This window comes from Brachyistius frenatus, unplaced genomic scaffold, assembly GCF_029030835.1.
Source record: "Brachyistius frenatus isolate BFR_SWC_R1_liver_20210118 unplaced genomic scaffold, ASM2903083v1 Contig_1, whole genome shotgun sequence".
Taxonomy (NCBI): Eukaryota; Metazoa; Chordata; class Actinopteri; family Embiotocidae; genus Brachyistius; species Brachyistius frenatus.
Genome location: NW_027210600.1, coordinates 7,877,819 through 7,905,518, shown reverse-complemented (window position 1 = coordinate 7,905,518; position 27,700 = coordinate 7,877,819). Strand labels below are relative to the sequence as shown.

The window sequence follows — 27,700 nt, the reverse complement described above, 5'->3', positions numbered from 1 at the left end:
CTTTGATATAGGAGAACAGCAAAGCAGGAGCCTAATATATTTTTTATTTTTGTTAGTCCGTTTTTTGCTCCATAAACTATATAACATTATAATTATTTTGTAATTAATCTGGCAAAGATCACTGATATCCCGTCTCTGGTTTTTAATGGCCAGGTAAACATCCTTTAGAATAAATATCCTAATTTTACATATTTCATTTTGTTTCTAGAAACAGGTTTGGTTGGACAAAGCAGTGATAAATATCCCTGTTGATCACTTGATTGATTACCTTGCTCAAAGGTCACGCGGGCGCTGGTAATTTCCTTGCGCCGGAGGCTCCCTTTTCACTTTTAGTCTGCCTCCACAGCCCCCTGTACAGATCATGTTATTTTTTAACCCCTTAAAAGCAGAACATGCTACTGTAGGATAGTACAATAAACTCCACTAAGACCTCTGTGTTTCAATGAAGAGGTTTTTTTTTCTTTCCCCCGCTTTAAACAATATTGAATTAGACTCGTTTAAATGTGGATTTAACGCCAAAGTGCAGAAGTGACGCAGTCTTTTGGTTTATGCGTGCAACTGAGGGGGTCTCGAACCCGATTAATTTCTAATAATTACAACCCACGGTGCTGCGGGGATCTCTGCGCCGCTCCGCTCTGCCACCGGGTTCAGCGTATCATAATAAAATATGTATTGAGAGAGTGCTTTAGAGGGAGAGAAGAGACGCAGGAAGAGGCGAGTGAGTTATTGCGGTGAATGAAAACTGTTTCCATTTAGGCTAATTGAGCGCTCTGCCTGAAGCTCTCTCTCTCTCGCTCTCTCGATTTTCCTCTGTTAGTGTATGTGTGTGTGTGTGTGTGAGAGAGAGAGAGAGAGAGAGAGAGAGAGAGAGAGAGAGACGAGAGCGTGTGTGAGTGCGTACGCGCCGCGCGCCACTTTTTCAGGCACTGTGTATATGGCGCAACCCACTTAATAGCACCATTTATGTCATTACAGTAGAGGTAGAGTGAGGTACAACCACAATAAAGTATCAGTATTAACCTCTCCTAACTCGGCCGTTTAAATGAGCAATAGGGATTCGGGAATGTCCCAGTTTAGTTTTTAGACATAGAACCACATCTTTAGGAAGTATTAATTTGACGAATGCTTCTGTGAATACGCAGTGAAATACTTTTTGGATGTTGTTTGCCCACTTGTACTTTCATTTACTTTATCTGTTTTCCTCAATGGAAATCATGCAGCACTGCTATGGGGATATTAAAGTGCGGCATCTCTTCATGCGGACAGAAGACAGTGAATCTGCAACGGAATTGGCCTTGTCATATTACCGCTTTGATTTTGGTCAGCCTCTATTCCCCCCACACCTCCCCCACCTCCCATGCATGACATTGCATGATATCACGACTTCAGTCAATTTCCACACACTTTGGAATCGATAGCACGAGTTCCCAACCTATTCAAGAGTTCATTTGCAAGGTCAGCATGATCTCTGCGGATCTAATTAATGCCAATTACTTTGATTATACGCTGTCAATGCGTGGGGACAAATGGGGTACACCTTTATGATATTATTGCTTGTGTGGGTCAGATGTCACCGATTGTTTTTTGATACGTTTTGTAAATATGGCAACAATAAAAAAAACAAACCAATACAATTTGCTGTATGTTTTGCTGATATATGATTCTGATTAAGCCTCTATAAAATGTTTATGTGATGACATTATGCAGTGACTTAATGCCCATATGGCATCATTTATGTGACCATAATCGGGGGGAAAAAAAAACCAAATGGATTCAAATAGGCTATTTCTTCAGCCACTGACAAAAGTCCTTTTCTTTTCTTTCTTGGTGGAGCCTTTCTTCCTCTAAGTTAAATCAAGTAAAAACATCCTTTTCGAGCCTTCAGCAATTACCGAGTGATGAAATTCACGCACTGTAACAGAAATGTCTCAAACAGGCATTAATACCAGGCACTTAACATATTAATAATTGTCAGCACAAAGAGAGAGAGGAGGGGAAAAAAAAAACCTGGGCACTCTCATATTAAAGCTGTCAGTCGGGTGCCCAAGCGGGAGAGGGAGGTGGGAGGGGGAGTTTTTCCTTCATTTTCCAGATCTCAGTGTAATGGTCAAAACACAATTAAAATATATAAAATCTTTAATGAGTACACTCGGCATCGGTAATTTAAGTGAACATTGATGAATGGGACGTCATTTAAAGTGAAAAGGTGCGCAATAAGAATTGAGAATCAGGATCGTTATAATTAATGTTCTCGGCACTCCATAGATCCTGGGTGCTGACTGCACTGCAAAAAAATAGCCATTTCCACAAAGCAGTTAGTGTGCAGTCCGAGAAAGTTTGTATTCCTTTTATTTAAAAAAAAAAAAAAAAAGAAAAGAAAAGAAAAAAGACTAACATATTAGGTGATATATGGCATAAATTAGACTCAGAAAAGTTGTCTTAAATTTGTAACCTATAATTTTGTATTGTCTCCTCTTCCTCTTATTTTAAGAAACGAATAATGTTTCCTATTTCATAATACGAGTAAAACAAGTCTAACATGCACTGCAAAACATTTCAATTACAAAGTTTTCTCAACTGTTAAATAAATAAGAACACACGACTAAATTTGCGACCACAACTTTGACATTTTTTTGCAGTGTGCCCCGCTTTCTCTCTCAGTTGGCCGTTTGAAAACCTGACACGAAAGGAGATGTCCACGATTCACCCATCTTGACCAGATCAGGTTAATATCAAAGTGATAAATCGTCCCAAACTTTTCCTGGCACTTGCTGCCGGCAGATTTCGGGCTGTGCGCATGTGCGAAGGTGTCCAGACTGACAATGCTGGAGAGATAGCGCGTTTGGATTGAGAAACCCAGAGAAAAAGGACAGAGAAAAAACAAAAAGGAGGAAAAAAAGATTCAAGAAAAAATCCAAACAAACCCACGCCGAGAGACTGGCACCATGAGGTCCAAAGGCAGGGCACGGAAACTGGCCACGAGTAGGTGCAACATCCCTTTCTTTTTTCTTTTGAAACATGCCATCTTATATACCTACAGACTGTCGCTGTTACCGCTGCGTCTATCAATACTTTCTGTAACGATTTCATTTCCAGCAGACGACCACAATCGTCACTTTGACCTGTTAGGAACGAGTAAATGACGATATCGCCGCGAGGAAAAAATAATGAAACGAAGTCACGAGAAGAGAGTGAACTTTTAAGTTGAGTGAGCGATGGAGGAACTTTCTGCAAAGCGTCCGCTCCTGTATTGGAATTGCTCGTTGCATGTAGTGGGCGCTGTAGTGTAGCGGAGTGTATTGCGAGTTAAAAAAAAAAAAAATCCCGTGTCCTGTGCATCGGCAGTTACATTGCAATCGCTGCGCACTGCTGCTGCGGGCTGCCGGTCCTTTCAGTTTGCCGGGAGAAACTTGGAAAAGCAGGTTGAAGGAGAGAAATGAGGAGAAAAGGAGGATTTAGAGAGGCATGGTAAATGTTTCAGGGAAGGGTCGTTGTTGTTGTTGTTATTGTTTTTTTCAACTCGGTCTGTGTATGCGAGTCATGCAGTGCATTCCGAGCTCTTATTTGTGTAATAATGTGTAATATATATGGTGATTGTTACGTTATATGGCACACTCAAAACAAGCAATGCAGACTGTGATGTTTTAATTCTTCGGATGGTCAGTATGTTACAGCTGAGAGACTTTACAGTTCATGTAGATTCATTATTGCAGCACGCAGGCTTCTTACTCTGTTGGTAAAAAAAAAAAAAAAAAAAAAAATTTTGGTTGAAATAATGATTTAAAATATTCAGTGAGTTTGATTAAATTTAGTTACACTTTTGCCATTAAATCGATTTAATTACTTGAACGCACTCAACTATATGCGAGGAGATGATTGATACGGCTATTCATGCATTGATCTGCTACAATAAATTATCAAGAATATTTTTCGAAAGTTGTTTCAATCAAACTCGAGTCTACAGTTATATTTTTCATTCGTGTTTTGCTTATAGTCTGTGCTGTGTTGCCTTTCTTTAGATTTGTGCTTCTAACGCTGACTTGTCTGTTTTTGATAGATGTAAAATGCACACCATTAATCTGGATTTAAAGAACCATACAGGGAGGTAAAAACCAAAAAGACACCAGTGTAATAACCCAGGCCTGCAATATTTCATGTACATTTAATATGAAGGACTTTTCGTGTGTTTAGTTTGAGTTTGAGTCAGTTCAGTGACGAATGTTTACATTCTGTTCTGACACAGTATTTTTGTTTACAAATTCAGCTGCATGAAGGAAATAAAGCAATTATTGGTGTAGTTGCAACATAAGTCTGAAATGATCCAGATAGCTAAAGTAAATACGCTATTAGTCCACGTGAAGAAAAGCTAAATTAACTGCACATGCAGTAGAGACATTTAGGTGTAGTTTATACGTGTAAATGTAGCAATAAATTACTTTATTGGCATTCTGCTAGATCTTTAAAAAATATTGTGACGTGCAATAAGGAAAATGGTGCTGTATCATACTCACACAGTCATCATCATCATCATCATCATCAACAGGAAACAAAACACTTGTTTTTCTCTGTAGCGGCCCTGCAGATCTGGACTGTGAAACACGAACGTTTTTTTTCTTTTGAATCGTTTTTATTTATGTGTATAGAAACAAGTAAAGAACAAGCAACATCTGCACCAACTTTCTGACATAACTGCGCACCATTAAATTCACTCTGACAACGCAGCAGGTCTAATTCCTCTTGCATTTAAAGATGATTATTTTCGAGACGGAAGAGAAGGAGTTCTGCCTCCAAAGTCAGAATAGGGGAATGTTTTTTGGGCCCCCCCCCCCCCCCAGGAGGAGCGGGCCCACCCTGGCCCCCAGCCATGTCTGCACAGTGTCAACGGAGAATATTTAAATTCCCAGACCCCTCATAAGGGCCCTGCTGGTAAATGCGTTCAGTGTGTGCCTCCCTCCTTGCAGAACAGTCGTGTGATAAAAAAAAAAAAAAAAAAAAAAAGGGTGCATGTAATAGAGGAGGTGATGGAGAGGTGGTAAACGTAAGAGTGATTGATGGAGGTTGACTGATTAGTCCGTACGTCCAGATGTAATGCGGTGCGCCACAAAAAACTCCCAAATACGTATAGCCAAGGCGTGCAGGCCGCACCCCGTGGTGAAGTGTTGGCCACAGAGAGATGGGGGGGGGGGGGACTTTGGCGATCCAACTTGCTTGGTGTAGGTCTAATTAAAGGTCCTCTTAGCATACTTGTGTCTCAATAAAAAAACCTTTTCATTTTAATGTGTTTAGAGTGCTTTGATAATTTGTTAGGAATAATTACAATGGCGATTAATCTCACAGACCCGCTTAAAGTAACGCTATCTAAATTCTGGGAGGAAAAAAAAAAAAAAAAATGTAGACTTAAATGGAAAGTTCCATGAAAAATATTTGGAAGCTTAACAAGTGGCAATGGAGCATTTCAAATGCAGTTTAGTGTCCCGAGGCACACTATTTGATCATAGTTTTTTTTTCACATTTACCGAACTATTCTGTCAGTCATCACTCAGTTGTCCGCCCGTCTCCAGAGAAGTGGACTCGTATCGCTTTTTAGATGCGCTATCTTGCAAATTGACACCCCTGATTGGCACGTGAGGAGCCGTGCGTGCGTGCGTGCGTGTGAGTGAGTGAGTGAGAGAGGGAGGCCTCGCGCGCCTCGGCGTCTCGCTCTCGGTCAGCGCCTCTCTTCTCCGGAGCGTCGTCCTCCTCACATTGTGCAATGGGCCATGCATCTCGCGTTTGTCTGGCGGAGCTCATTAAAACGGTTAATAGATCGGCCCATTTAAAAGGTGAGAGGGAGCGGGCCGGCGCGAGGAAAGTGAAATAGAGACCCCATTAAACGGCCCTTGTTGTCCCGGAGCGGCGCTCTTTGCCTGCGCTCCGCTTGGTGCCAAAACTCCGTATACAAATGTCCTATATCTCCCTCAGTAATGGACTGGGTCAGGAATCATTGGGGCCCACGGCAGAAGTTACCCCCCTCTTCTTTTTTCTTTTTTTTTCTTGCTTGGCTGCAGCTTTGAACTTGTTTTCTGATGCAGCTAAATGACCAAATCGTCAGTCACTGTATATATATTTTTACTTGGATAAAGTGCTGGTAAGCTATGGCAAAGATTACTACCACTTCAGTCAAAGAACATATGCACATAGTTAAACGAAAGCAGGACTGATAACGGGTGGGCTGCATCGCCAACAACCTGAGCATGACTTTGTTTGTATTTGAAATAGAATGAAGTACTTCAAGACATTGCGGGATAATTCAAAAAATATTTCTGTTGTGTTTTTAATGCGAGATGCGAAAAAATTCGGACAGTTTCGTGACATTTTTGCGCTGATCGCTTTAGATGAACGGTTCCGTGAAACAGCCGCATGACTTGTTTGTGTCAATAAGTGCAGAAGGTTTCGAGAGGCAACATTGTACTTCATAACCGTGGATGTATAACAAATCAGTCCACAAAAAAAACAAAACATCAACGAGCCCATTGTTACGGGAAAGCTGCTAAATGCATGTCAAACCAGGTGTAAAACATATCCCAGCCACATATGTTCCCACACACACACACACACACACACGCACACACACGCACACACACGCACACGCACACACAAGCAGCCTTTTCGGGTGTATTGGTGTGTTGTGAGGTATAAGTGCATGTCTGTCTGTGTATGTGTTGGTGGGATAGGGTCTGTGGGGGGGCAGTTTGACTGTGACCCAGACCCTCTCATCTATCAACGCCCCCATCTGTCTGGCGTGTCGTCCACTTTCCTCCTTCTCTTACGGTGGGAGAAGCCCCCCCCCCCCCCCCCCCCCGAAAATGGCTCTTTTGGAAGGTCTCTGATGTTAATGAGTCGTCCAGAACTCAAGTCTCAGGGCTGTAAACAGAGAGCTGACGAGGTTACTGGTTTGTTTATGCACTGTTGTCACCCACTTGAAGGATGGCCCCTGTCGCAAGCAACTAGGCAGCTTCCAGGCCTCGTCATGGGTCCTCTCTCAGGCCCTGACACCCTGCCCCATGGGCTTCTCTCCCGTCTCTACGCCTTCTTTTCTAACTGTAGTCCCTTCGTTCCTGCATGTCAGACCATCATGTATGTGAGGAATTTCATAATGCATTAAGACATAGTGTTTGTATTTCGATGGTGTCCTGCGCGTGTGTGCGTGTGTGTGCGTGTGTGGGCATGTGTGTGTGTGTGTGTGTGTGTGTGTGTGTGTGTGTGTGTGTGTGTGTGTGTGCGCGTGTGTGTGTGGGCCGGGGGGGGGGGGGTGCTGGGTGCCACAGCCCAGACAGGGCAGTGTGGGAACACCAAGGGATGGATCGAGGGAGGAGGCTGTGCAGCAACATGTCAAGCCTGGGAACCACTGTGTGTTTACCGCAGGGAAACTGTACCAATACAGAACAATGAGTGAGCCTTACCCCTTCTAAATAAAAATTAAAAAAAAAAAAAAAACACATTTCTGCTTTCTTCTTCCCCCTAAAGGTCATAGAGTTAGAGATAGGGAGTCCACACAAAAGCCTCCAGTCTGTCGGCAGTCTGGTCCGGCCCAGTACGGTGCCAAGGCTGAGGTCATTATCAACAGAGCAGTCCCAAGCTAAGCATATTTTTTATAGATTGTGTGTGCGTGCTTGTGTGTGTGTGTGTGTGTGTGTGTGTGTGTGTGTGTGTGTGTGTGTGTGTGTGTGTGTGTGTGTGTGTGTGTGTGTGTGTGTGTTTGCTCAAAAGAGAGGTGAGCGTGCACATGCGCTTATTTGGTCAGGCTGAGTGTGTGCGTGCGAGTTTTAGTGCGCGTGCAGAAAACAAAGGCCCTCTGCAGAGCACACGGTGTGAAATGTGAGACGCGTTGCCCATTTTCTCATCACAAAACCGGTGCGAGATGAATGGCATTTTGCTGAGTTGAAAAGTTTACTCAGACATTTAACTGATTTGTGTGTCGTTGTGATGTCTGAGGAGATATAATGTCAACAGATTGCTGATGGCGCACTTCACCCGGGCTATTAATGAGGCGGTGGGAAGTTAGCCCTGCTCGGCGCGCTTTGGAGAGAAATGTCTGTTAGCTAATTAAAGAAACTCAATCATTTTATATGCTCCAATCAATTACCTGGAGCAGGTGGTAGAAACAGGGCCCGACACTCTGGCCTCATGTCTCACATCAGCTAAGTCACTTTACTACATTGTTGAGTGCTTTTATTGGGGGGGAGGGGGGGACTAAATAAGAGCTTTGATATGACTTCATGCTAGGTGCCAATGTGTGTGGCACTTTACTGTGAACTGTAGTCACAATGGTCTTTTTGCAGCTGCAGTATGATCATTCAACATAGGCAACTTTTTTTTGAGGAGGTCTGGTCAACAGCTTTCTGCTTCTGGTTTTATTCACTTTTTTATATATGTATATATATATATTTTTTTTTGATTATTTCTCTCCCAGTAAACCACTTAGCTGATATAGAAATTGGATTCATAAATTTTATTCTAGTTGCCCATATTTTAAGGACTCTTAGCTCATTGTGGATGTCGCCAAAACGGAACGGTGATGAATATCTTCGTACCTGCAGGTGTGCTAAAATGTCTTGGACGTTGCCTTTCAATGTCTGTCCTGGAGGGTTGATAGAGAGAACAGTGCTCACGCCCGGGAGGGAGCACATAGCTATAAACAGGAATTACCCAACAATCGTTTTGTGAACGTGGTGATAACAGTGTGTTCCAGCACTGCTCGGGGATCTCCCTGGGTGGAGCAGGCTGGCCCAATGGAAGGAGTCAGCGAGGGAGGGTCCAAGAAACGGCAGTCCTTTCTGACTAACGGGGTTAAAACGAGGCATCGGGTCATGCGGGGAGGCAGGGGGAAGGCAGATGTAGTCAGGTGTGTACATTTCTGCGTTTTTTGTGCGTATGTGATTAGCGCACACCTTTTTATCTCTGCCACAACCCCTCCACCCCCCCCCACCCCACCCCACCCTCCAGTCTCCACCCTGAAGCCTCATTAAGCGGTGACCTCTCACCCCCCACAGGATGGGAGAAATGAGGGGAGGAGATGTGATCAAAGCTGGGGCCTTCCTGATGAAGTTTGGACTGCACCACATTTACCTGATTGGATCTGATAGCAGCTGCCTTGTCTGTGTTGCAGTAGAGAAAAAGCGATGGATACAGTTGAAGACTCAAAGACGAAAAGTCATTAAAAGCTGTGAATTTATTATTTACTTACTAGAGATTCCAAAAATATATATTGACATTTTTGGGGGGGTTCACAGCACGCCATTTTTCTGTCAAACAATTTTATAGTGGACAGTTAAAAAATTTAAAAAAAAAAAAGTATAATAGGTGAACCAATTTTTTTTAAATTTATTGTCTCTTAAATTCTTTGTAGTTTTTAAAAAAAAAATTTTTTTTTTTTTTTTAAAGACATCATCAAGCACCTCTGGGCGTCCCGGGCTCAGTTTCTGGGAGTTGGACTATCTTTTTTTTTATCTGTAGTGATGCATGCATCATCAGTGTTCACCATGGAAACACCACATCTGTCTCCTCGGAGAGCTGCCTTAATGACTTCTCTTCTATGTATGCGAGTTTCTGTACAAGTCGTACACTTGATGCTCGAGTGTTGCTGGTCAGCCAGGGTCGCAGCAGAGGAAAGAATGTGGCTGTGGAAAAGAATGCAGGGCTGATTAGCGCTGCTTACCTGTAAGTGAACTGGACGTGCCGGCATGTGATGAGACCGGGGAGACAAGGGAACAATAGGACAGTAGAGATTCCTTTCCACGCCACATTCCAGCGATCCGGCAGCCGGGGCCTCCCGCTTGGAGCTTTGATGAACCCTTCTCGCGGCTTCCTGGGATTGTCGCTCCTCCGGAAACACAAAAACATAAAGCGGCCGGTGAGCGCGGGGGCCAGGGAAGAGAGAGCACGGCCCTCCTCAGGATGTCCTGTTTTGATTAGCGTTAGCATCCTAAAAGCACCATAGGAATATTATTCTAACACGGAGAAGAGCTTGGTGGTGACACATCCACTTCTTTCTACTCGTTGACCTCCAGGGTCAGATACACTACAATGAGCCAGGATTCAAAGGTGCTCCTCACCCAGTGATTTGACTGAGGAAATCATGTGAGGAAAACAAGGCGATAAAACGATAGGGAGAGGTTTCAGGGCCTGTCAACAGGTGTCAAGAGTTTGGCAGGCCAGTGCTTTTATAATTTTCCAAGAAATACCTGACAATGTCTGGAAGCTTTTATGTCAATAGCACATCGGTGACAAAAATAAATCAAATGATCTTTAAAAATCAATTAGGGTAAGTATTGATATTTCTGTTTATAACTTGATGATCAAACCCATATTGTTACTGCCTTGTCAAGCATTTCATATCAATCTGTGAGCTTCCACTATAACCGAAACAAAAGGACTAAAATGGGTTTTTCAGTTGGCTGAAATTCTTAATGAGCTTACAATTTTTTTTTTTTTCTTGAAGTGAGTACAGCAGTTCTGTCTTTTGAGCAGCAGCTCTGATGCACAACCTGCTCTTTCAACAGCCTACACTACATCTTTTCTGTCTCCTGTGGAATCAGAGAGCAGTGAAGCATTGCAACATGGTCTGTTGTTTTGCTGGTGCTTGAGGGCTTTAGTTTGACAGGAGGGCACCACTTTGTTCACCTCAGTGTCCAGAGGCGACCCCGAGGGACCTCGAAGCCTGGACGTCTCTGTCAGGGCTGTGGCAAGACTGGGGCGATGGGGGGCCCGAGGCTCACTGGGTCAGTGGACAAGCTAATCGATTTTATCTCCGTTTCACACACTACGCCAAACCCCGACTGGTCGGATATTCACATGCTCGCTGTTCAGAGAATTATGCTCCTTCCATCTTCTGGCTATCTTTTTTTGATCTTTTGGTTTCTTTTTCTTTCTCTCCCACCACATGCCTTTGGGTTTGTAATTTGTCTTTCTTCCACTGTTCCATCATCTTCATTTTTCTCCTTCTCTCCTTCCCTTGCTCTGTCTCTTTCTGCCCCTTTTAAAGAGAGCATTTTACAGTGGACTCAGAAAGTATTCAAGAAAGTATTTTGCACACTTTGTTGTCAGTCTACAATCAACAACCCATAATGTCAAAGCAAAAAAACAAGTGTTTAGAATGTTTAGCAAATTTATTAGAAGTCCAAAACTTAAATTTCTTATTTACAAATATCATCAGACCCTTTTCTCTCCAAAATGTGTACATCATGTTTACATCGGTTATCCTGGAAAGTGTCTCGAACTTGATTGGAGTCCACCTGTGGCAAATTTATATCTGATTAAACATAGGCCAGAAAGGCACACACTTGTGTGCAAGGTCCCACAATTCTCACTGCATTTTAGGACAAAAAACACGCCATAAAGTTTAAGGAAATCTCTGTTGATGTCTGTGATAACGTGTCGAAGCAAGAGTATAAAAGCATTTCTAAATCGTGAAATGTTCTCGGGAGCACCACGGCCTCAATAATTGGGAAATGAAACAAGTGTGGAATCACCGGGATTCTTCATTGAGTTGTCCGTCCTGCCAAACTGAGTAACTGAGCAAGAAGGGCCTTGATCAGGGAGGAAGAACCCAACAATCACCAGTAGTTAGTGTGCCTTCTTAGCAGCACTCGTCAGGTCTTTATGGTAGAGGAGTTACACGGGGGCCACTATTGAGTAAAAGGCATATAGCAACCTGATTAGAGGTTGCCAGAAGTTTGGAAAATATTCTCTGGTCTAATCATGATAAAACTTCAACTCTTTTGCCAGAACTCAAAGCACTATGTTTGTCAACATGTGACTTTTCAGCAATGCAACTTAAAGCATACAGCCAAGACAATGCTCGAATGATTTTGAGTCTCTTATCATTGAAAATATGTCTGCACTTTGTCATAATTGGTCATTGAAGAGATTCACAGGCAAAATGCAAAATGTATACATTTAAAATCAAATCTGCATTGCAATAAAGTATGCAAACTCAGAATTTTGCCCAAACCCACAGTAAATTTAGCCTCCATGCCCGTCTCCATGTTGGCACTTCCCTCGAGGGAGGCTGGTAGGCCGGGGGAGGAGCCCCTGATTTCTCGGCCGCTACTCTGAATAAGCGTTGGAACAAGGGAATGAGAGCTTTGGGAATGGTCTGGAAACTTCCCATTCATCAGTGTAAGGAGATACTGCGCTGACAGTTAGCAGACGGCCAGCCAAGTACAACACGGGACAGCCGCGTGGGCCTGCAGCGCTCAGCTCAACAGACAGACAGAGCGAGACCAGACCAAGCACCCCACTCATCTCTGTTCGAGGAAATAACATATGTTAGTATTTCAGCCCTTCATTCTGATTCTCTTGCTTGGAGTGCATCACGTGCGAACAGAGGAATAAGTGAATGATTATGGGTTTAATCATAGCTAATATGTAAATACGAGCAGGGGGCTGCAAAGTTTAGCACTGCAGACAAATAATGGTAACGTGCTGACATTTGAGTAGAAGGGCACAATGTGGCTAGGGTTAGTTATTTTTTGATTTGGCAAAACAGTTTTTTTTTTTTCTACTTTTCAAGGTTCTAAAAAAGCATTGAGAATTATGTACTTAAATTCCTTTTTTATTGTTTTTCCCATCCTTTCAGCCTCTCTTACATTATATCTTACTATTCAGTTCCCATCAGCCACTGCAGCAGAGCAGAGCAAGTGCATTCTCTCAGGTTCATGTATGTATGAAAGAAAAGCTTGACATGTTCCCATAACGTATGCACGTTTGAATAGTTGTCCATCTTTACAAGAAGTCTGTACTCAATATACTTACACATGCGGACATGTACCTCAGGCTACCTGTGCAGGTTGACTTGGGGGGGGGACAGAGGATTAACAGGACAGTGCAGGGTGGGACATTGCAGGTGTGAATCTGTGTCTCTCTGCCCAGCCATTAATCGCTGCCATCTGACAGTTCAATCTACGAGGGGCCGAGAGGAGCAGCCGGCTGGTTACCAGTGCAGGTCATTACTGAGCATGGAAGCAGCCAATCGCATCAGCGATCAATGACAAAAGGCTGTGGAAGGGGTGAGAGCAAAAAGTGAAGGAGAAATGGAGGGAGGTAGGGTTGAGAAAGATATAGGGTGAGAGAGGCGATGGGAATGTTAGGCTGAAGGGAGGGGAGAGGAGAAGTATGGCAGGATAATAGTAGTTATGCTGCTGAAGGTCAGTTCTTGGTTGTGGAGTGGATGACAAACAGGCTGTCAGCTGCCAAGAAATGGAGATATTCATCCAATGCTGCACAACAAAAAAATATGGCCCCTTGCACGTGCATGCACATAAATGTGCGCAGACACAGTCATTGCCGTAGCAGCTTGATTGAGAATGCAGCAGGGGAATTTAGTGGGAGCCATTGTTTTATGAATTCCATATACAAGGTGTTGGCAGTCTGTGCCGCCCTTTTAGTGGTCAGTTTGGGCTGTACTGTTGTAAAAGTAATGACTGGCTGTGAATAAAAAAAATTAAAACCAGTTCATGAAATCGCCACAACTCCCTTGCGGCCCTGTCTCCGCTGCCCACCGTGTTACCATGGGAACGGCTGCCATGGCAAGGTCCGTCCAGTGGTGTTTACCCTGCCCCAAGAAGCCAAACAGAGTCTCCATCTAACAGAGGGAATTCCATGCGCTTTACAACATTTATTATATTTCACAAACCAGCCAATGTCCTTTTTTTTTTTTTTACTTTCTCACCCATGTTTTTCCTCAGACATTTAAAAAAAAAAAAGATGTTGAATAGGGGATTAATTGACGTTGTGGGTGACAGTGTTTGTCCAGGGCTCTGATAAAACAACAGGGAGGTCTCTCTTTTCTCCCCAGAGGCCTAGAATAGCAGCACTGGTTATTTATACTGCACTATCTCTCAGCAGATCCACTGGCCCTCTCTCCCAGACAATGATACTCACACACACACACACACACACACACACACACACACACACACACACACACACACACACACACACACACACACACACACACACACACACACACACACACACACACACACACACACACACACACACACACACACACACACACACTGGCCATCCCGGCATGGACACCACTGAGTGATGATGAGTCATTATAGAGAGGCTGCCCTTCGACCTCCTCCAGTCTTTATGGATCACTCTCTGGCAGAATCATATTCCCTAATGCCAAGTTCCTGTCCATCCGCCTGCCTGTCTGTCAGACAGTCAGGCCCCTTAGTCTCTCTGCTTCTCTCTCTCTCCCCTGAGTTTCACACACCAATACATCCCAGACATCCCTGTCTCTGTTTATTTAAATAACAAACCAGAAAAATATCAAATTTTCCCATTACCAAATGCTTGAATTTGATAGTTTTCATATATTCCACAGTGAGAATAATGAACCATAAGTGTTGATTTGCTCTAAGATCACTTTTAGATGAACTTGAGGAATGCTTCAAAAGTTGTCTGCTATCCAAGGGTGTTGTAGTTTAGAAGATCAATTATATCTATTTATCCTAGCCTACTATGTTGAGATTGGCATGCAGCACCTCTTTAGTTGAATTCACAGTAATCCAATACATCTTTTTGCATGCATTTGTGGTAATTCTTCAGTGCTGAGGTGCAGCAGGGGAAAGCAGAGGGAAAAAGGTCGGTTTGGATTTCTACACATACTTTTCTCTTATTCGATGTTACTTTGTTAATCCAATACTATCCCACTGCCAAGAGTGTTCTGTGTAGATCCGACTGCTAATATGTTTGTTGTGGTTGCTACCAATTGATCCTTGTCTTGACAAATGCAATTTGTTTGGCCCTGATTTGATCAGTTGCAGCAGCATATTTCCTCGCAGGCAGGAGCATGTAAACCTTCCACACAAAAGGAGTTTAAATGTTTTTGCGCCTGTGAGAGGGGAAACTCTATTACAGGTGTCCTGGACCACAGGGCCCTGCTGGCTCTGATGAAATGCTCTTTGGGTGTTAATGTAATTCTGATTTCGCCTAGCCTGGAGACTAGCCACCTCTGGGGTTTTAAACTGGCTCTGAAAGGCAGAAAACAAAGTCTGAATCTAAACCGTACAATTACAATGGTGGAAACTTTGAAGGGCACTTCCCGATGTAATCTCCCTGGGGACACCAGAGAGTGATGCTGTATAATTTTGGTAATGTTTTTGTGGAATAAGAATTGTTGTATGTTTGGACAGTGCGTGCAGCTTGTAAAGTACTGGTGAACATTGCCAGTGAGATATGCATTGCATGGCTTTGACATAGATCACACTATGTACCACTGTAGTCAGCAGGCATGTGCACAGGTAACATAACAGCTGATGTAAACAAAGACTGAGTAGAGTCACAGATTTATAGCTGCAGCGGGATTTTGTCTTGTTGTGAGAAGAACACGTCTGATTTGAAATATACCCGAGGCTGTTGCTGTGAAAAGTTCTAAAATCCACCTATGACAACAGAGTAGCACCAGCAACACAAGGAAAGCAACGCCTTGCTTATAAGCAGAGACAGTTACCAAGGCAATGTTTACTTCATAATTTGTTCTTTTTCTGATTGACTGCTTCAAATCATAGACAGCCACCCTAAACCATCGTTCACTTTCCCAACACCTGAGACATCCTCCGATCCTTCATGTTAACAGTAGGGATAGCTCTGATCATTTTTGAATATCCCTTAAAAAAAATTTAAAAAAGTGTATGCGACCCTCATTTAGTCTTATTTCCCTTGTTTTTAACGCCGCCGCATAGTAATGCTTGGTTATGCACCCCAAAGCTGTTTGCCAACCACCATTAGACTACTAAAGGAGAAAAAGAAGAAAACGTTGCTGCCAGGCTCCACAGCTTTATCAGGTAAAACGCGAGTGGTGCTGTGAGACTGGATGCAGCGGAACAAACAGCAGAAACATGTCAAGACGACTACAACTGTCTAAATGTTTTTTGTGTGAAAAAAGCCAGAATATCATTCAGACTACCGCAGCTCTGCACAGTCGTTTGAGAGGAAAGCGCCGAGCAGATGGTCTTATCCACAAATTAACAATCAATGACTGGCTTTCTCACAAAAGCGGTAAGTTTGATGTTAGACGTGCAGAGCCACAACGGCTGTCATCTCATAGATGAGAGTCAAAGACGAGGGGTTTCGAAGTTTAATGGCATGTGTTGAATCCGAGTTTACGGCCCGAGCGGGTCCTTCTGTTTCGGCGTGTACGTGCAGCAGCGGGGGAGGGAGGGTCTTGGAATAATAGTTATGTAGTTCACAGCAAATAAGTATTCTTGCCTGAAATGTCCAGTCAACAGGACTTTGTTTGAATCACCTCCCCTCTAGTTTCAGCAATAATTAGACATTTGCACTCTTCTTCATTTCAAACTTGTTTGATTGTTCAAACTCACATTAAAGGTAAAACCTCACCAGATTTTTTTTTTTAGACCACTGAAAATTCAACTACCCTGCAAAACAAGTGACCCATTTCAGCCCCTTAAGGGTTCAGAGACATAGGGTGCATGCTAGCTGTCACAACGTCAGGCAGCCCCGGGCCCCACAGATCAAATGATCAAATACAGGTATGATTTATGTCCCCTGTCTCAGCCTTCACACTACATGTTCGCCTGCATTGGAATTGTTGGCCAAATCCAACAGCAGTAGCAATTTGTCTCCTCATGTGTGGGAGGTGCGGGGCGAAGGTCAGTGAAATGAAAATGACCAGACCTTACTTAATTGTTGTATCTATTTGTGGTTTGAGACAGGATGTCTGTCTGAATGTCTATCTGTCTGTTTGTCCATCTGTCTCGCTCCTGTCCCGGCGCCACGTTCTGTGGCAGTGGGTCGAGACCCTCTGGCTGCAGTCAGCCATTATGGGCACTGATCTGATCCAGCAGGAGCACAGGGTTCACTGAAGAGCTCTCTTAAGGCCAGATAGCATCATTATCACAACACACAGCCTGATGGAAAACTTGTCTTTGGTTTCTCTGCCTCTTTAATCCTACTCCTGTTTTCTGTAAAAAAAAAAAAAAAAGTCCCATACAAACAAATTCAGAGAAAATTGGGATTGCCGTTAGTGTGGAATTATCATTAACTCTTCCCTGTATTTTTTATTTAGTCTTGGCGTCGTAAACTCATGAAATACACCAATATCCCATGATATGATGCTTCAACGCTATTTTGCCTGCAGGTTGCAACATCTGACAAGGTTAAGCCAGTAAATTGAGGAGAGAAATGCTTCCTGTGTGTGATTACATTTATCATGTATAATTACGAAGTTCTGCTCTGTCTACACATGATGACCTTTGACCCTGAGTGTGACAGTTGTAGGCTGGTGTTGCCAGACACCCAAATGTGCTATCCAGGTTGTGTTTCTTCACAAAGTCTGGTTTCTGTCGCAGGATCGAGTATCTTTGCTTGTCGTTCTTTTGATTTGTGAGTCCTTTTTTTTTCCAATCGAAAATATCTCTGTCGGACTGCAATTTAACATTATGGACAGTACGCATGTGTGTCTGATGTTGGTGAGTTGTCAGTTTGGCTGTTTTCCATCAGATTCATTTATTTGTCTCTATACTTTTAGTTTTATGGCACCACCACCTGTATTTATTTTTCTCTTAGAAAACAAAGTAAAAAATTTCCATATTATTGTAAATTTTCTCAAGTTGACTTTTGATTTCTTCTTCCAATTCCAATTTAATACTTTTTAACTTCTCTTCTGGTTCCATTTCTTCTTCTATTGTTTAATAGGTGACGATAGCCTGCCTCAACTTCCTATAATGGGTCCAAGAGTCAGAACCATCCAAAAATAGTTTTTACCCTGCAAACAAACTGAATTGTGGTTCAGTTTGATCGAGGCTGAAACCCTTCCTTTCGGCCAGACCAAATTTGGTTTCTTTAGTGTGGGCCGTGTTCCGAGGCATCTTTCACACCTTATATTTTGGTTAGGGCCAAACTAAAAAGTCCAAATGTCTGGACCAAGCAAATTGACTGCGGAAGCACCTTCATTCATAGTAAACGAGTTTCACCTTTTCATACCTAAGCAAGGCAGTTCCAGCAGTGTAAAACGCAGGGTACTCTTCATGTGCTTTTTCAGTGTGAAGCACTGAAACTTTCTCTCTGTGGTCCCTTTGTTGCCTATAAGTTATACTTTTCTAATCACTTCATGTCTTCTTTGACTTTCTTTCCTCCTTTGTTTTCTTCCTTTTACCTTCCTCTCGTCCTGTCCATTGCTCTGTCATTTCTTCTTCCTTTTCCTTTGCACTTGTACCCTTTTTGTGTTATAATTCCCACCTATTATTTCTGTCCCAAGCCCTCATTAGTCATGTCGCTGTCAGCCGCCAGCTGCAGACACACACACAGAGGCACAACCACATGTATTCCTGCACATGCACAGGTATGGAAGTCATCAAGGCAAGGTCAAAGGTCTGCCTCATTACCCAGCTCCAGCGAAAACTTTTGGCGTGTTTTATGCACTGGTATCAGAAAGCAGGGGGAAGGAAATGAGGGGGAGGGAAAGGGGGAACAAGGGGTATAGAAAAGCAAGACAATAAAGACAACTATTATAAACTAAGAAGGAAACAAGAGAATGAATGACAGAAAGTTTGGAGTGTCGTGGGACAAGACAGACTTCTTCTTCATCTCTGTGTCAGTGCCCGGCCACTCTGCGCCGTACCTGTAAACCAGATCAACACGGCACAGTCAGAAGATAAGAAATTGTGCTTAGATTGGAGGGTTTGTGGCTTTGAATTGAGGATGAGGGTCCACTAGTGTCATACTGCCCCCACCACAGATGCTGCTGGCAGCATAAATGACTGCTGTTTCCTGACATTAAACACAACATCTCTAAATAAAGTCATCAGGAGCAGTTCAACAGAAGCCCATTCATTCATTCATTCATCCTCTTCTGCTCACACACATGCTCACACACACGCACACACACACACACACACACACGCACGCACGCACGCACGCACACACACACACACACACACACACACACACACACACACACACACACACACACACACATTTTCTCTCCAACGCACTCACATACAGTAGTGAGACTCAGAGCCCGAATGGACATGATACGCTGAGATGTGACGGAAAGCAAAGCAGGAGTGTGTCTGTGTGTGTATGCACGTTCATGTTAAGCCTGGGAGGCCGGAGAGGTGTGTGTGCGTGCACGCGTGCGTGTGTGCGTGTGTGCGTGCGTGCGTGTCAGCTGCGAGCAGTCAGGGGGACACTGGTGATGCAGACTGACGGGGGACATAAACACTCAGTAGTTTGCTGAAGGGGCCCATTGTCTCAATCTCCGCCATGTCACTCCCTCTGTGTAATGGAATGATCTGACTCTGTATGTTTGTCTAATTGCCCAATCTGTCTCTGTCTGTCTGTCTTCAGATATCTCACCGCCTACCTGACTGTGTCTTTCTTTCCCTCTTTCACTGCACCCCCCCCCCTTTTTTTCCTGTCTATATTTACACTTCACATTTTAGGCATGAAGCAGATCTTCTTATTTCAGATGTCTGCTGAATAATCTGCCAAATCCTGTCTGTTTCTCATATGTGTATGCTGGTAACACATGTCTTTCTGCTGCTCCTTGTCAACTCTAGTCATGTCAGTCTTTAGGATGCACAAGACGGTGTGTGTTAATCTGTATCAAAAAGGACAGCGGTGGGTGGTGGGATAGTTAAGTGTTTTGATACAGAACATGCAACCGTGTTCTTAGTTGTGGGATTTCAGAGCTGCGGCTGCACCCAGAAAGGAGGTAAAGGTGTGTGGAGGATATGAGATTTTTGGGGTCGAGGTGCTGGGACTGTGATGAGGTGTGTGAGACTAATGAGAGTAAAGTTGTAAGAGAGGGGAGGAAAGTAAGGGTGAGGTGCTGAGGACATGCGAATGGCTTTTGGGGATTTTTGTCTAAGTAGGTTTGAGAGAAACCTGCTGCATGCACACTGCTGACTGGAGGACAATCACATTTCAAATTTTCGGTGATGTTCTCACTTGAATTCTGAGATTTGAGACCCTTGACCCGGCACCCGGTAACATCAGCTCCAAATCCCATTGTGTAATTTGAAAAATGTGCGGCTGTCAAATCCACAACTGGGCTGTTTTATTCATTTCGTAGCAAGTTTTCATGCTACAGCAGAAACGTGTGTGTAACATAGAAAGAGAGAGAGACAGAAAGTATGACCATGTCAGAATTGAGGGGTCTACAGACCAGTATTAAGGTGTTTAGAGAAGGACAGAGTTTATTTATGTGTTTCAGCTGTTTTATGTGCTCGTGGCCGGCCCCACACACAGCACCTAACACCTTTTTTCTTTCAGTTACAGTGACATGACTAGCTCACGTGACACTGATTTAATAAACACGTGTTTATTAAGTAAAAAAAAAAATCTGCTTATCACGCTTTGATTAACAGATATTTAAAGCATATGGGGTGATTATGACTGACATTTTTAAGCAATTAGTTTCAAAAGTGAAACCTAAAAAAGGTACAGCACAGAGTTTTGTACTCGTTCATCTACTTCCGAGTCCTCACACTCGTTTTCTCTCTTCGCACAGTTACCAGCTCGAGTTACTGGTCCCGCCATGTTTAGAAACAGAGAGGCATGCAGAGGGCTAAACTGTAGTATTAATCCTATTAGAGTAATAAGTAGCCCAGTGATTGACACTGAAGGGGTTTTACGGCATGTCTCTTGAAGGACATGTTTCCGTATGTTGGCCGCCTGTTCACACACTCACACACACACACACACACACACACACACACACACACACACACACACACACACACACACACACACACACACACACACACACACACACACACACACACACACACACACACACACACATATGTATGTTTGAATGGCTTCAGCTTAGCTTCTCTCAGTCTCTCAGTAGTCCACAGTGTCTGTTTATTGTGGATGAGGTCTGGATGTTTGTGCTCTCTGTGGAGCCAAACAAACCAGTACGAAGTGTGAGCTGATTCTCAAATAATCCACCTTGCTCTTTGGCACGTTGACACCGTGTCGTTCCTACTCGTAGTGTTTGTTCATTTTGGCCCGAGAAGTTCACTTCGTCAGAGAGATCTCCTTTCCCATCTGATAAAAGTCGACTTAAAAATCTGTAGACCTGACTGAATTATAATGTTTGGATGTTCCAGAAATATACTCAAACTATATCTCTAAATTCCCCTGTTTTTGACTGGGGTTTTTTCAGTGATTAGGAAATTAATTTTAAAAATTGGTACAGCTACATGATCTACATGGCCTGCCTTCTTGTAAAAAAATAAACATGGTGAGCTGATAAATGGCTGCCACATTTTGAGATGAAAAAAACTCTTTGTTGATGGCTGGAAATATATTTTTGATATATATAAAGAACCAAACCATGTCTGCTGACTAACTAATCAAACAAGCCATTGAATTTTCCTGGTATTCACGTTTAACCAGAAATCAGAATTAGTTGTTCTCAATTTAATAAAAGGTTGACATTGATTGTATAATACTTTTTTGTCATCAAAGAGGGTCGTAGGGATACATTGTATCATTAAATCAAAACAAATTATTTTGTTTGGGTGTCTTTTCACACTGTCTAACTTCTTTTTCCCCGGTTGCCTGTGCATTAGCGTTTGTATAAATACATCCCAGAAGCACACACAATGGCAGAGGAGGGATGGATGTCAGTGGTCAGAGCAGATAAGAATGACAAAGCTCTACACTAAGCCACGTCACCAGCAGGCCCCTCACCTGCCCGTCTGTCACACAGACGCACTCAACCATCACCGAGTGATTGTTTGCGACCGTGTGTGTGTGTGTGTGTGTGTGTGTGTGTGTGTGTGTGTGTGTGTGTGTGTGTGTGTGTGTGTGTGTGTGTGTGTGTGTGTGTGTGTGTGTGTGTGTGTGTGTGTGTGTGTGTGTGTGTGTGTGTGTGTGTGATTGATGCGCTTCGCCTTCCGTCAACTTTGCGGCCCTCCCCTCCCGCCTCGCTCCCTCTTGTCCCACCTCAGTCTGGACTGTCAAGGAAACACGAGGCCTTGGGAGATAGTGGCGAGGTCTCCCAGCCGGCCCTCGGCCCGCTCTGTCTCTTTTTCTCTTCCTTGTGCCAGTCACCTACTGCTGTGGGAAAAGCAGAGGAGATGAGGCCTTAAAAAACAGATCATTGTCCGCCTCCTAGATTAAAGCCAGAGAATGTGAGCATTGTCCACTGAATGGCTAAACCTTCCTGCTGTCACTCAAATGCTGCTCTGAGCGCTACTTCATGTCTAAGAGGCTTATCTGCACTGAAAGGCCCCTAGCTGCTCTGGGGAGAGAGGACGTAATGAAGCGTGTTTTTTTTTTAACTCTGTAGGGAGAAACCTGCTGCTGGGGTTGTGGGGGTGTGGTGGGTGGTTAGGGGATTCAAGGGGTGGACGTGGCCAGTGGGACAGCTGCAGCACTGCCCCCCCCCCCCCCCGCCCGAAATGCTCCCACTCCTTCTAACTGCCCTTCTCGAAAGTATTGTCAATTATCTAGTCTCACATGAGAGGGAGCGCCGTATTCGCGGCATACAGGCCTTAACCCGGTGCGAGCGGGATGGGGAAGGGGGATACGTGAGGACATTATGTGGGGACGTGCCCAGGGACCTGCCTGTTGTCCGCGCTCAGCCGTCTGTGGGGATGATCAGCAGGCCACTGATGTGGTCCTCTCTTTGTGCTCTGCTGTTTGAAAAGGGGAAAGTTTAAGTGCTGCTCGTATTCAGGGCTGAGGGCTGACGGCCAGGCTGCAAGGGTTAGCTAAGCCCTGAGGCCTCAGTGTGTGTGTGTGTGTGTGTGTGTGTGTGTGTGTGTGTGTGTGTGTGTGTGTGTGTGTGTGTGTGTGTGTGTGTGTGTGTGTGTGTGTGTGTGTGTGTGTGTGTGTGTGTGACAGAGAGAGTGTATTTGTGTGTCTGCTTGCACTATATACACATAGCCTAGAATAAAGGCAGGGTGCTTTGTCAGCAGCATTTATACTGTATATTACTCTGCTTGTATGACCCCATGTTCTAACACCTCAGCACAAGTTGTAATAAGTGTATAAAACTTTGATCGTCCTCACGAAGTTGTTCATTAATTTTTAACAGCGAATTTTTTTTTTACGTGAGATTGAGTCATGCATTATTAATTACTGTTAATTATTAATCCAACATTTAAGAAAGAGAAAAAAAAAGAGGGTTTTGCTTTTTGAAATGCTATTTGTTTAGCTTGTTTCTCCAAAGTGCCTCTGCTTGTGATCTGTTTTCAGTTGGGTTTTTTTTTTGTGCCGATTCTTCTCCGTCTGTCTTTACTCTTGGCCTCCCAAGTGTTGAGTTATAGAACATCTGCCCTGATCTCTGCCACTGCGGTGGCATGGCACGCGTGGGTTTCCCCCAGTGGGCATTCGTTTCAGGATGATTTACAGAAGCCATCTGACCCCGAGCCCTGCTGTCCTGTTCTGACTGCCCTCTGTGGCTCTGCTCGTCTTTCTCTCTGTCATGACGGACACACCTGCATCCTTTGCAGCCCGCTCCGTCCCATAAGCTTGGTGCACTTCCTGTCGGCAGTAGCGCTATGCCTGACACGGGCGCTGTAACATAAAACAAACAGCTGGCATGTACAGAACGAAGTGTGTTTAAATGACGTGTTTTGAAAACAGAACTCTGTTGAAATTGTGTTCGGAATATTAAATAGGCACACGATGTTCTGTGCCTCTGGTCTACCTGTGACCGTGTTCTTGCTCTCTTCACACTATCAATACTTTTCGAGTTTGTTTGAGCTGGACAAGCTTTTTCCTTTAGTGCTGCTAAAGGGATGTTTAATACATGACAGAACGATTCACTTTGTGAGGGTGTTTGCTCTCTGTTCTCCCCATCAGACCACGAGCTGTGCGCGCACTCTCTAGATGCGACCTCTGACCTGGGCATCTTGTGGGGTTAGTGCTGCCTGCGCCTATTCTGTGGCGTGTCGGGAGGTCGAGTGGGCTGGAGAGCCTTCGGAGCAGACCAGAGGAGTTGTCGGCTGGATGGGGAGATGGGGTGGGGGATGTAGGGGGGAGGGGGTTAAGTGGTGTGGCCCAGCTGTGATGGGTGGCCCAGTGGTCCATTTGGAGCTCCAACCTCACGCTGGGAGGTGGTACATCCCAACAAGCTGAGGGGACTCTGTGGTACCAGCGTGCTCTTGACTCTATCAAAAAGTCAAAATATGGATGTCAAATTGTCGGAACATCACTTGTGCAGCATGTTAAAATGGAAGCTCCTCGTGTCCTGTGGTGCTCTGTCATTTGTTCATGGCTTCAAGAGCTTCAGAGTAGCATCTAAAGGCATCTAGAGGCTAAACAACTAAGAGGCAAGAGTTTGGATTTAGAGAGTAGTTTCATCTTGACTATAGTGTCGACTGTGCCGCTGATATTTCCCCGCAGTCTGTTGTGTAACAAAGTACCAGTCTTCAAATGATGTCCTTTATGTCACAAACTGTTTTTGTCCACCTCGAGAGGATGAAAATCGGATTCCTGAGAATCTGAATGTTAAATAGAAAATGATTCATGGGAATGATCGCTACATATCAATGATTCACGTAACACAATGTGTCCATGCACCCAAGAGTGATAGGTGCCACATTGTGAAGGAGATGGAGAGTGGATTTGAAGGTTCTTTTTCAGTAAACATTTAAAAGAGTGGAGAAGTGAACAAAAGCGTTAAGAAGGAGCTGTTTTGTTGCCCCTTTTTTAACCTAAATAGGCGGTCTGTCCGACCGAAGCCTTGGCTTCAAAGTATTATCCCACACATGCAATTACCATTTCTATCAACTGGGGAGAAAGATTATGCTTTTTGGGTGTTCTTCTGCGTTTCTTCCAGTGGATTCACTTGGTGAATGTGACACGTTTTGTGTCTCCCACCCCCTATTGAATTTAAAAGTTCTCTATTCTCCGAGTGAGCTGAGGAGAGTCCTACACGCGGGCTGAATAGACACTAAATCTTTCAAGGTTAGGACTTAACCTTCTCCCACTCTAATTCATCTTCAAACTTTAGTCTGAAACCAATCAATATCAGATGATTGGTAAACAATGTGCAGTGTCTGATAGGCAGGTACCAAGGGCCCTCAATGGGATTGCAAATGCTTTGTGCGTTCAGAGTCGCTTTTGCTCTAAAGCACTGTCACAAAAAGTGAAATTACCATTCGCTTGGAATGATGCCATTCATCTTTGTCAGAGAGCCAAGCTCAGCACGCAAGCCGCTCCCCTCAAATTAATTCCTTGTTTTGCATCAGCTGAATTTGCCCAAATCCAGGAGGATGGCTCAGGCTGCACCTCGCCTCCTTATTTTAATGTGGCAATTCCAGCTGATTTTACAATGCACGAGGCCCCGTAGGCTTTATTTACTGCCTAATCCACAAAGAAAAGGAAATAGATATGAAAATAAGTTGGGAAAATAAGATAAATCTGGGTGTGAAATTTCACAGGCCGTCCATGTTCCATCCAGGAGAGTTAATGCACACACGCGCCTGAGAGCCCGGTGCGATGCTATTGTCGATTTGTCATTTCATGTTGCAAGAGCTCCTGTACAAAGGTAATGTCTTCCCAGAGGCTCTTAGCCATGTAATATGAAGGGAAAACATTGTGGAATGGATGTCTGAGGAATTCATTTGTTATCCTGCGCATTGTGCTCTACAATATGTCGGAGCAGTTAAAGTATAATTTAGAGAGGAAAAATTGTAAACAAAACACAGTCATTTGTTTTCCCTGTTTATCAACTTTCAGATGTCCAACCACAAAGTAAACATTTTGTCAAAGACTAAATTGTCCCTTCTGAAGAACATTTCCCATACAACTCTGTGATGAGATAAGTCTCTCAAATTAGTGGAGTCTCTGTACTTTTAGTTATAGAAGAAAGAGAAAACAGCTGAAGCATTTCCACTAGGGGGCTGTGACTTGTTCCTGCACTTCACTGAAGTAACTCTCTGCCCTGCTGGGTAACCCAGCCCTGCCTCCACAAGCCAGCCGGCATTTTAGTGGTCACATCTCTGTTGTTTTCTCTCTCCAGCTCTTGTAGATGGTATCCCAGTGTTTTTTTTTTCTCTTGGTGCTGAGCCCACAGTGACAGCAGTGATGAGATTTTAAGGAGTGGGTTCCACTGTCCTCTTAAATGCTAAAAATGGTTCAGAGGCTAATTTATGGTTGTGGTGACTTGTGGCTACTGATTTGTGATGTTTGTGTTTATGGAACATGGCTTGTTTTCTCCATCTTATCTGCCGGCAGATGGACAACATGGTTTTGACAGGGTTTATTTAGATGTTTGCTTTTTCCGGCACAAAGTATGATGGAGTGCAATTACAAGGAATGTAGAGTGAAGCCCTGGGGTCAAAGGCCTTTTCCTGCCTCCCTCCCTGACGAGAGCGAACCGACATCTGTGCCCATGTCCATGTATAGGTACACGGCATTTCTAAACATAGCAAAGTGAGGTGCGTAGTCATTTGAAATATACAATTAAAAAATCGCAATGTCTCTTTGGAGAAGAGAAGAGAAGAGAAGAGAAGAGAAGAGAAGAGAAGAGAAGAGAAGAGAAGAGAAGAGAAGAGAAGAGAAGAGAAGAGAAGAGAAGAGAAGAGAAGAGAAGAGAAGAGAAGAGAAGAGAAGAGAAGAGAAGAGAAGAGAAGAGAAGAGAAGCTGGAGATAAGTGGGTCAAGCCTGAGAGACTGTTCTTCACCTCAGACACCTGCACCTCTCCACAGATCCCTCATCAAGGACTCACATTGTCCCCGGGCTGCACCATTGTCTGCTGAAGGGCCCTCCAGATTTGCTCTGAATACCTCCCTGTGCTACTCCAAGTGGATTCAGCCCAGCTCTCCCCAAGAAACAGACAAAACAGTGGATTCCAAAGTGCCGGCCCCTTGGCATTCCCCTGCCTTTGGGAGATAAAGAGGGGAACTTCGGCCTGATTCACTCCTCCGCTCTTCATCCCTCTCCACGGTCCCCCCCCCCCAAAAAAAAAAAAAAAAAAACAGGAGATGAGGAGGAGGAGGATACTTGCAAGGGTTAGCAGAGGGGTGGTCTCTGGGTCACGGAGTGATTAGTGAGGAGCAGAGTGGCGCTGCTTTTCCCCTTTGGTCCTCCTCCTCTGTGGTCACTGAGAAATGACTTCCACTGGGCTTACTGGGGAGTGTGGGTGGAGAGGGAAGTGGAGGAATTATTCCCTTCTGTGTGTCTGTCTGGACTATATTTAACCTGCCTGACAAGATGGATGTTTCTAAGGGAATTCTCCCCACCAGCATAAATGAAGCCATTATACTCTCCTCTCTTGTCCTCTTCTTTGCTTTTCATTAGAAGCTGGCGGTTTCTGATGAAGTTTCAGGGAAAGCTTCAAAATCAGGATGAAATCCAACCTGAGCTCAGACCTGCTGCTTCACTGCAGGCTCTGTTTTGATTATGTCCATTAATACTGCTTATTTTGAACGAGACGGGTATCTGTCTGCACTCCTACACACAGGCATGTAGTGGGTGTCATTGGGCCATGTAGCTTTCTTATATAGCACACTTACACACACACTGGCACACACACTGACACACACTAGCATTCATACGTGCACACAGACTCTCTCTGTAGTTGCGGTGTGGCGAGCAGGCCATTCGCAGGACTGGTGTGGAGGAGTTGGAAGTGATTAGGGAGAAATATGCCTGTCTCCCAGTAATGTCAGTAATAGGCAGCAGCACATCAAAGTCCAGGCCTGTCAGAATGATC

The 27,700-nt window shown here is 44.1% G+C and overlaps 1 protein-coding gene across 1 annotated transcript in view; it reads left to right on the top strand.

The window, feature by feature from the left end:
• The first annotated feature begins 2,687 nt into the window (after positions 1 to 2,687).
• mecom (MDS1 and EVI1 complex locus) overlaps positions 2,688 to 27,700 on the top strand; it is a 136,966-nt gene continuing 111,953 nt past the window's right edge. Inside the window, exon 1 of the mRNA XM_069724540.1 lies at positions 2,688 to 2,982. Coding sequence (XP_069580641.1) covers positions 2,946 to 2,982 — 37 coding nt within the window. The 5' untranslated portion in view covers positions 2,688 to 2,945. The remainder of the gene's footprint in view (positions 2,983 to 27,700) is intronic.